Raw genomic sequence first — 11,096 nt, forward strand, 5'->3', positions numbered from 1 at the left:
GTCTGTTAGCCCTAGAAGTAATAGTATCACTCTAAGTTAGATGGCGGCATTATTCTTTCCATTTTACAGGTGGCAAAATTGAGGTGTGCTAAACATGTAAATCGACAGCTCAGAAGACATTGTCAGAGCCTAAAATGGATCTGAGTTTTCTAATTATCAACCCACAGCTGTATGCCCAAACTTGTGCAGCTTTATGAAGTGATAACACCTGCACGTTGGTTTTTATGCCACAGATCCCCTGTCCTGTGTGCAGTGTCAGGATGGGTGGACATAAATTCAGTATGATAACTGCTTTTCCCTGTCGCCCTAGAGACACCTCATGAAACCCTGAGCTTCTGCTGATCACAGCTGGAAAAGAACTGCTGATAACTAGAACTTGGGGGAAAGTATCTCTAGATGCAGGCAGAGATAAGATTTAGAATGCCCTCGATCTTACTCTGAACTCACGTTTTCATTTAGATCCAGTGTATCCTTTTAATAACCCTGCTGGCTGCTATGCCAACGGCCAGATCCGCGCCCATGGAGACCGTTGGCGGGAAGACGACTGTACATTCTGCCAGTGCATCAACGGAGAACCCCACTGCGTTGCAACAGCCTGTGGACAGAGCTGCATGAACCCCGTCAAAGTCCCTGGGGAGTGTTGCCCCGTGTGTGAAGGTAAACCTCGTAGATTCTAATGAGTCCCTGGAGAACGTTTTGTGTTGGATAAGCTTCTACCAGTACATTCTTGTTTGTTGTTTATTTCCTCGGGCATGATGTCTGCTTCATGCTGTTACCAGTTGCAGAGAAATTTATCATACAGCCAAAACTCATAATTTTGGGGGAAATGTTGCACATTTACAGCGAGAATCGTGTGGTTTTTATTTTACCACTGCAGATATGCTTATCTGAATATTTTATAAGAATATATACATTTTAATTCAATTCACTTCAAGTCTGACTGATATCTGAAGGTCAGTGCAGTGAATGAAGCTGGAAATAAGACCCATGATTCAAGCATAGCATGTTTGACTTGTAATGCTTCCATAAGCCCGAGTCCTGGCAGATAGAAAAAAACCTGGAACCTTCAGAGGCAGTCTTCACTGCCTAGTGTCTTCACTCTGAGATCCATTCTACTGCTGATATCACAATGGCTGTGGCTTTCTCTCAGGCTTTTACTTATGCCTTGGTTACCTACGTTCACTGCCTCAGTCTATTTAATGGAGAGGAGACTGAGGCACCCTCAGCTAGTCTTAATGTCCAAGCCCCTATTTCAGCCCATTTCTCCCTCCTGGGAAGATTCTTTGCACACTTAATCTTAATCCTCTGTCCATGTCTGTTAGTACAGAAAAGAGATCGAATATTTATACTGACAGATCCAATAGAGAGTATTCGTCATTAAGAGGCATATTTGCATAGTGAACTAAATTGGTTCAAAAATTAATCTCTATTGAAGATGGATCCTTCTAGAATTTTTTAAAATGGCTTTTAAGGAACCGACAGCTCTTTCCAGAAATTCAGTTAAGTAGACTAAGTCTTATATCAAGAAAAGTCTTTTGCTTCTACCTAAATTTTCATAAACTCAGACTTTGGAGTGTGCCTGACAAGCTTCGTTAACCTCTGAGGGGTTTGCATTATTAAAGACCTTAAAAATCATATAAAAATGTAAGCTGGAGGACTCCAGTTCCCTCACCATAACTCTACACAGAACACAGCTGCCACACTCCAAAACTTTATAGCTTCCAGATGACCAGTTCTGTGGAAATCACCCACCCCCTCACATGTACACTCCTCCCATCCCCTAAAGGCAGCATTTTAGTCCTGGAAAAAGTAATGCACAGAAATATGTGTGGCAGGGCACAGAGCTTTACAGGAAAGGCTGCCTTGCTGAAGCAGATAAAGGTAGAACTGTCTACCCTTATTCAAGTTGTCAGCTTGGAATATTTAAGTACATATATGTGCTTGATAATGTAAGAAGAATTAAGAGCAGAAATATGTGATCCAGTAAGCACTAACCCTTTAACTTCACACATCTCGGATCATAAATGGAAAGACTAAAAACACTTGTTAAAAAAAAAATAGGGCCCTTTCTCTGAAAGTAAATGGAGGGAAGGCAAATCCTTTTGTACTCGTCTTTTGCATTCATTAGCATATTTATCATAGTGAGTAGAGAAGGGAAGCAAGCAGTTGGCGAATAGAAGTATATGTGTGAAACTGATTTATTCTGACATCATGTAGATGTTTGGGTAGGAAGTGAAGTCTAGTTTGATCACTTACAGTTTGGTGTCTGCAACATACTCATGGAGTTGTATCTCATCTTCCACTGTTTGACAGTTTGGGTTAGCTATTAATTCCAAAAAATAAAAATACTTATTAAGTACTTCCCATAATCCAAATGTAGCACTGGACAGGAAGATAAATAAGGGACAGCTCTGAGTTAACTTCAAATATTTAGGCCATTTTAAATTAAACCAGGAGACAAGGAATGTTCATATTTGGGTACCGCGGGGTAAGTGCTTTATATTTGTATCTGATTTCATTTAATCCTCACAACAACCCTGTCCCGACAGCCTAATTAGTCTGTGTTAGGGATAGAGAAATTAAAGTTTAGAGAGATTTAGATCATTTCCTCCAAGGTCAATTGCCATTATGTGGCTGAGCCAGGATAAAGCAAGGTCTGGTGGATTTAGCTATGTTTTCGTCTGCTAAACCTGCTCCCGAATGCCATCTCAGCTTACTCATGCCCTTATTTCTAGTTTCCTTATTAATCTCTCTTCATCTCTGGCTTTTGGCCTTGTGCTGGGAAAGACAGGAGTGGGGTGACGGGAGGAAACCATTTGCGGTTTGACAGCTACTCCAGGTGTTTTTGATGTGCTCCCCCACCTGCCCACTCCTCCCACTTTGGGGACCTCAGGGGAAGGATGCCTTTGGGATTCATTCTGGATTTGCTTCTGAAGCCTCAAGTCCAGGCCACATCCTCTACCTCACCAGAACTCAGCATCTTTATTTCAAGCCCTAATGTTCTACTGGTCCCAGTTCCTTTCTGTCTCCTATGTGTTCTGGCCCTTATCTCTTTTCATCAAGACTTTCAGAAGATCCCATTGTGTAGTTCTCAGAGAACTAATTGATCTTGTGTTTCTTGTTTTTGTTTTTAACTTAGTTAAGCAGCGAGTTTCAAATAAGATTGTTTGCTTTCCAATAACCCTCTCATTTTAAGACCTAATAGAAAGATGGAAAGATCCTTTTGGTGTGGAATCAAAAAACTGCACAGCTCAGATCATGATACTAAAAAGTTATTAATATCATAAGAAGCTTAAAGCAAGAAACTTATAAAGTGAATAATCATTTTGCTTAGTTAATAGGATCCAAGATAGTGTAAGCAACTATTTGAAAATATTTTTCTCAGTAGCTTTTCAATAGCATATATAGATAGCATTTCAAGTGATTTCAGACTAGCAAAAGGATTAGATGAAATAAGAAGAAAGCAAGGTGTTAATGTGTAATAAGTAATCAGCCAGAATTATTTAGAGAAAAACAGAAACACTGGTATTTATGCAGTTTATACACACAATAAATTCCTCGGTGCATAATTGCATAACAAATTTTGGCCCTCACCCTATTGGCTACAATCTCAAGGCGCATAGTCAGCCCGAAATTATATGAAAGGACCCCACACAAGGATTGTGGTTTTAGATTTTTTTTCTAAATAAATTACTGCATCACCAAATACGGTATGTTAGGACCTACAGGGAAGAAGAAATTTGTTGTGGCTTTTGTTATTAAACATACATACCTTCCAAGTGACAAAATAATGTGCTTGGTTACTCCTGGAGGACCAGGGACGTGAACCTGGGGGCCCTTGAAGAGTAGGCTGTTACTTGACAGCTAACTTGATTCACAAGTACCTAAGTGCTTTTTAAGTTGGCACTTAAGTACTCTCATGATTAAGTCTTACCAAGTTATTGTCAACACCCAATTCCGGTACACAGATAAGCCATCCCGGTCTGTAAGTCTTTAACTGATTGTATTCTTATATTTTGCTCTGTTGGCTTTTCTCTACATGTTCATCAATCACGTTAGTTTTATTTTCTGGCCCTTGTAAAGAGCTAAGATGGAAATGCATGAAATAGCAGACAGATGGAAGCTATGTCCTTTTCTCCTTAAAAACTAGAAACCAAAAAGGAGGGCAGCAGAATTAGGTCTTCCTCAGCATCTAGCACCATTTGCATTATCTTATTTAGAGCCTTTAAGGACGTTTCTTGCATACCGACATGAACCAGGCCTAACTGCTGTAAGAGCATCAAACAGCTCATTTGATCCTTACAGCCTCCCTTTTTGCACAGGTACTGTATCCCATTTACCATCACAGAACCCAAAGTTCAGAGGTCATGTAACTTGCCCCACGAGAGTGGGAGAACAGTGTGTCCCTAGAGTGCAGGGGCAAGGTTTGCATGGTGTAGTGCACCCCCTGTTGGCCTGTAGCCTCAAAGAAGCCGCATATCCCCTTGAGCCAGGAATTTGCCATATTCTTTTGAATCTCTAAAACAGCACCTGACATATAAGTAGGTGCTCAAAAATTGTTAATGAATAAATGATGAGCGAGTGTGTTAGGTAGAGACTAGAGTAGGAAATCACAGCCAAACTCCCCTTACAAATCTCTTCCTTGGCCAGGTCGGGCAGCAGACCCTGATGTAGGGTTTCTTAACCAGGGCCTCAAATGCTGATGGCCAGTTGGACCTCTGATCAGTTGAAAAAAATAATAATAATAATGACAGAAAGCTTATGTTTGAAAATGCACTTCGAGAACAGAAAGTAGAGTTTTATATAAGGAGTGTTGGGCACACAGTGGGCCCAGCTACCTAGAGGCAAGTTGGACCAATTAGCTGCAGATCGACTGCTCACCCTCCAGATGAACACCCGGCTCTCAGCCTCCTTCCAGGGGCAGCCACAGGGGCCTTCCAAGACTAGTTTGTAAAGTGTGGTTTATTCTCTCTTCGTTCATCCTCTGAAGGCCAGAGCTTCCCCAGACCCTCCAAAGGCCAGTGCTCACTGTCATATTTAATGCACTGCTCTTAAGATGTGCCTCGTTAGTGTACGGGTGCCACTACATTGTATTGGCAGCTACTTATACAGGCATCAGTGTTTATTTTAACATCACAATTAGGTATTGAGAGTAATTTGATCCTTTTTTTTTCTAATGACATCAGGTATAAGTGCTCCCTAAGCTGATTCTTAATGTCAGAGAGACCCTAAAGACAGAGTACCATTTCCCATTAAAAAGAAATCTGTTTTATAATGAAAGATAAGATGGAGAGGGACTTTTTGGTTGCAAGATGTATGTGACATGCCCATGATGACTGAGTAAGAAAAATGCAAGAGATGTGGACAGGTATGAGGCCAGCTTGGCTATGTGTGACACTGATGCAAGAGAGAAGAATTTCATCATCACTTAGAAGTCTCGATGTCAAGATTGATCTGCTGTCTTGTCTTGGCCTGTGGCCAGGTGACCACTGTGACCAGAGTGTTCTTCAGTCCTACCTCGCGTTATCTTTTGCTGGGATGAGTTGATGGTTTTGATGACCTTGGTGACTTTAGAGCCAGTACCAAGAGTATCACTTTTCAAGAACCAGTAAAATATAGGTAATATGTTATAAGATAACATTCAGTATTATGATTTGGGTTTCCATCCTTGTGGTTGGGTGAATGGGTAGTTTCTTTTCTCTATTTCTGTTTCTCCAAAACAAAAGCAAAGCATGTTCCCCATCTCCGACAGGAAATCAAAGAGTTATTTGTAGATTGTCAAAGCCGGGTAATAGGTATATGAAGGTCCATCATATTAGTCTATATACTTTCGTATTTTAAAAAAATTTTTTCTGTAATAAACTTCAAATCTGATATTTACTGAATTGTTATCTGAAACTAAGCTGAGTTTTCAGGCCGACCTAATAATTCTGCACTTAACCAGCTCTTGAAGTGGAGGACTAAAAGATTTCCTGTGTGTGGATTATTTCTAAGTCTCTGGATTTAGGATGGAATGTGATAGAACCAGACAGTCAGCTATCCTTCTTCCTGCCACCTCGCTTTCTTGGATCCCTTACCTGGGGAATTCTGGTCCTACTCGAGACAGTGTTGAAGAGAGGGTGTTAGTCATTTCTTGACCTACATGGATTTAGTAAGCCACTTCAATGTCAGCTCACCCAACAGATTGCATGCCATCTTCTATAGGGCAGGAAGTCCATGGTCTGTCAGATTTACTCTCCTCTTTCTCATCAACCATAATTTCATAGGAGCATTATATTCTTTTCCACAAATACTGATAATATAGTTTGAATCAAGCCTCCCTTCAAATGACATTTCTATTGGGCTGCCAGAAAAGTCTGTACCAGGCACATATCTGGGTGGGAATTCCTTAAAAAAAAGAAAAAAAAATGTTTCCAGCCCTGCCCATAATACTTCCTAACTGGACAGTATCTCAAATGATTAAGCTACTGCTTCTGTGGCAAGGAGTCAAACATAGTTTGGCTGACCCGAGAGGCAATGAAGTCAAAGATGCCACAGGGTCACATGATATTAACATTCTGGTACATAGCAGGGATCAGAACTCAGTTTATGGGTGGTATTGCTTCAGTGCCATATACTATGCTATTATTAGTAGGCCAAAAGTAATAAAATATTCGTAATATCTCAAAGACTCTTAGGCATGTTGTTTCATCCTTTAACTCTAAGTGTCCTGGAAACTAGTTCCATAAATGGAAGTTAAAATATAACACAGTCTGTGTTTTTGCTTGTCCAAATAAGGTTATATGTGGAGTAGCAGATGCATAGCAGATGACCGTGTGTTAACCTAGGTCTTTAACCCAAGCATCAGAAATTTTCATAGATAAATTTCATAATGTTTTGTTTTTCTCTGGTAATTTAAAATGTCTTTAGATATCCCACGTAACACTAGAAAGTCATTGTTCAGAGCTGTTTCTGAAACACATAATTAGAAAAATGTCTACCTTTGTACAGCATTCAGCAGCCCTGGCTGCTAAGTATTTTTCTGTGGAAGTGGCATGCAAGAAGACAGGTTCCTCTTTATTTGTCCTGCTCGCTACTTCCCATACTTAAAAGGGCATTATTGCTGGGAGTCTCATAATTTTTCTCCTAAGATAATAGTTGAAGCTAATAGTTCAGACTCGGGCCTGCTAATTTTCATCTAATCAACAGAGGCAGGAAAACATAGTCTGGAATGCTAACTATGTGAATGAAAAATATTTAGTCATTCTTGAAATGATAGGAATGTTTTTCCAACAAACTTAAATAAACACAATTTCTACTGAGACTGTGTTAAACTTTTTTTGGATGAGACAACTCTTAGGCAACCAAACAGAAGTTAATGAAGGTTATTAGGAGACATGGCCTTCAGAAAAGCCTTGCAGACTTTAAAAAGAAAGATCTCATCTTTTTCTGGTACGACCATTGACCAAAAGCAGCAGAATTGGTTTCCTATTAACTCCTCATAGAATTGAATATTTTAACCAGTAATCACATTGTCTAGCTTTTAAGAGATGCTCTGCTTTACCTAACTGTGTCTGTATTAGACCTTCTTATTTTAAAATTCTCTTCATCTCCTTCCGCTGTTTGCCTCAGTTCTAAGGGATGGATTGGTCTCAACATACCTGTATCTAAAGCACGTGACAGCACTTTCCATATGAAGCTTGTTTATTTCTACCATACAAGGTCCAACTATAAAGTAATGAAATTATTTTTAAACATAACGACATTATTTTTAAACACACCAAGATTTACATATCCAAGTGAGTGTTCTTCCTTTCAAAATAGTTATCTGGGGAAACTACAGTTACTGCAGAGATATAATCATTCAGAATAGTTTTGGTACATCTCTGTCGAAACTGATGTTAGAGCTTACAGTACATCCTTTTGTATATTTTTAGCTTTGTAAACTTCTGACTCTTAAAGGTTTATCAGACTCTAGGAAATAGTCAGAGTCGTTCTCATCTTAAGTCTGGTGAAAAAGGTGAGTGATCTATCTGGGTTCAATTGTTCAGAGGAAGCAAAAAGTGACAGTAAAATAAAGGCACTTTGTCTTCTGTGACATAGTAATTTGCTCTGAGAGCAACTCTGAAGAGAAGTTTCAAGTAGAATTTTAACGTGAACAGCATTTTAGCACAAGCATATAGCCTCGCAAAGTGACTGCTTTTAAAATCAGTTCACTCATAGTATTTTTATGATATCTAGGGGTTGGAGGCATGTATTTAAATGGTTATATATTATGGTACAACATTTTTGTGAAACTACAGGTACTCCATTCAAACATATTTTCAAATAAATTAGACTTAAGTAATTTCCCTGTGGAAATAATCCTTTAAAAGAGATGGTGATTCCAGTATAATTAATTTCTGATATTTTACTTATCTAACTCCACTTCTGATTATGCCATTTTAAACTATTTCATTGTATAGACTTAAATTTGTCTTATAAAAACAAAGTGATTTCACATTTGATACATGACAAGTTAGCATTAGAGATAGTAACCCAGTGAATTGTTTTTAAAGGCCCTCTTAGAAGCATACTTTGTGCTGTGTCCATCTGATCGTTGAAGATAAAATGTCACACAAGCGTATAAAATTTCTACTACAATATTAATGTAAAATAACATTACAGACTGAAGGGATAAAAGTATCTAGTAAAGAATGTCCCTTGCCCATTTATAGATCCCTTAACACAGGTAACTGCTGAAGTGTCAGGCACCTAGATCAGACCCACACGTCACCCTCTCAGTTTGAGATGCCCAGATGCTCACTGTATCTGTCAGCATGTGGACTGGGAAATTCGTTACCAGGAGACTCAGTAGTGCCAGATCTTTGTCCAGGGGTCATACCATCGTTCGATAAGAGATGAGCGATAATGAACATTTAGCACTTCGGTGAAACTTGTCAGTGCATTTGGTGATGCATTCTATTTTACACAGTTTTGCATTTGAGTTGAATTAGCAGTTTGGTCTGATTTTTGCTTAACCACCTATATCTACAGGATGCCTAGTTACACATCAAGGGAATTTTACTTTTACTTCTGAGAGGATGAATTGATTTGTCATGCTCGTTTGAAACGGAGCCCGATTCAGGTGTCCAGACCACTGGAGACCACAGAATTTAATGGGAACTGCCTACTGAAAATAAGACTCAGTTCAAGCCTCTAGCTCTTAGTTTGCAGGACCATCATGCATTAGGACTAAGAGTCCCCAAGAAAATTCTAAGGCCCACAAGTGCTAGTCCTTGGGGACCCTGAGGGTCATACAGTGCTCTGGGTTTGATTTTCCACTTTGGCTATTGGAGTAAACTGAGAATTGAGTCTGTAATGCACCTCCCCAACCAGACAGAACCTCAGGCGTGAACCCTGCATGCTGACCTCTTCCCTAGCAGCAGCATAGTCTTTTCTACTTAAAATTTGCCTTGGTCCTCATTTCCTCACTTTAAAAAGTATGCGTAAATGACATGATTTGAGGCCTCCTTGCATCTGCTTTGGAATCAAACAGGGCATATTTAATGCCTGCGCATATATTCGGTACCTACTGTTTGCCCATGCCTGTGCCTTGCCAGGTGGTTGGGCCGCCCGTAGGTTGGACATCAGCTGGAAGACGTGAAATGGTGTTCTTTTTTACCTTAATTAGAAAGCTATGGCCCTGCATATCAGTTCTCTTTATAAAACAATTCAGTGAGTCTCTATTTTCTTAGTGAAGCTTAAAAAAATGTTCAAACATAATAAGCTGTCAGTCTGGGATGGGCTACAGCCTTGGGTATTGAGAGGGATCAGCAAGCCCAGATATTTTCAAGGCTACGACTCTCTGATGCTTTCTTGGGACCAAGCATTAAAAAGGTTCCATGGAGATTTTATGCCAGATGAATTCAGTAGGGGCACCCCACAGTCCTGTGACACAGATCCTGAGAACATTAGTATCCGAGTGAAATGCTCCCAGTATTGCTAAAGAAGTACCAGTTGAACTATCTCTTCTCGTTGATGTAAATTTTAGATTACTGACATTCAAACTAAGATTTGCTGACCAAAGATAGCTTTAGAGATGGGTCTTGTGTATCCTCTTTTAACTTGAGAATGGCAGAACTACTCGTAAAGCTACCAAAATAGAATAAAGGACACTGTGATGAGTTTGCCCTCAGCCCCAGAGATCCAGCAAGGCCCCCAACATGAGAGAGAGGAAGAACGGGGTCAGCCAGGCACAGAGAATCATTGTTTCAACTCACATTGGATAAGCTGATTACCAAGAGATTTCTCTTCTCTTCGAGACACCATGGACGCAGTCAAAATGCGAAACAATGGTATCAGACTGCTACTCAGCAAATGTGAAAGGCGCCAGTGGCTGGTCACTAACATGCTCCGAAGCTTACCAGACCATATGAAAGGATGTCATGCACCCACCCACATCTCAGATGCTTTTCTTGTTATCAGTGGAGATAGAAAACGATGCTTAAGTTACAATGGACAGGGTTCAGAATGCCAAACCAGTTGTCATAGCGTTTCATTATCAGCCGATCGTTTGAGGCCTGCAAAAGGGCACATAATTCATTTACTCAGCCATCGTCCGAGACCAGTTGTAGCTCCAAGCAGGCAGCATAGTTGTCACAATAATTATAACAACAAGTAAATATTCCTCTAACCTTTAGAATTTATAGAAAAGTCCCCTCTTTATGATCTTAGTTGAGCCTTACTGTGATACTATAAGGTAGGAACAATGGGTATTCCCATTTTATAGACACCCAGAGACTTCCAGCGCCACATGCAAGATAATGAGAGAACAGGAACTCAAGCTACATCTTCTGACTCCAAGTCTGTGTCCTTTGCATTGCTTCTCTTTAAACCTCCAACGTGAGAAGGGAGAGAGTAGGAAATAAGGTCGTGAACATGAAAGTACTGGATCATCATGGCTCAGATTCAAAAGCCATTCTTGCTCCTGGCTCTGTTCTCATTGCTGACACCCAGTTACTGTTATTCTGACCTTCTGTGGCCTAGCCTTTGACCTTGGATCTTTTTCTGAGCCTCTGCCTGGAATTTTGGCCTTGCTGTTTGACCTCTGGGAAGGCCTGCTTTCCCTGTCCATT

At 40.1% G+C, this 11,096-nt stretch overlaps 1 protein-coding gene across 1 annotated transcript in view; it reads left to right on the forward strand.

The window, feature by feature from the left end:
- CRIM1 (cysteine rich transmembrane BMP regulator 1) overlaps positions 1-11,096 on the forward strand; it is a 175,990-nt gene that overhangs the window by 111,503 nt on the left and 53,391 nt on the right. Inside the window, exon 7 of the mRNA XM_006910382.3 lies at positions 460-657. Within this exon, the coding sequence (XP_006910444.1) occupies positions 460-657 (198 nt within the window). The remainder of the gene's footprint in view (positions 1-459; positions 658-11,096) is intronic.

This window comes from Pteropus alecto, unplaced genomic scaffold (assembly GCF_000325575.1).
Source record: "Pteropus alecto unplaced genomic scaffold, ASM32557v1 scaffold61, whole genome shotgun sequence".
NCBI lineage: Eukaryota > Metazoa > Chordata > Mammalia > Chiroptera > Pteropodidae > Pteropus > Pteropus alecto.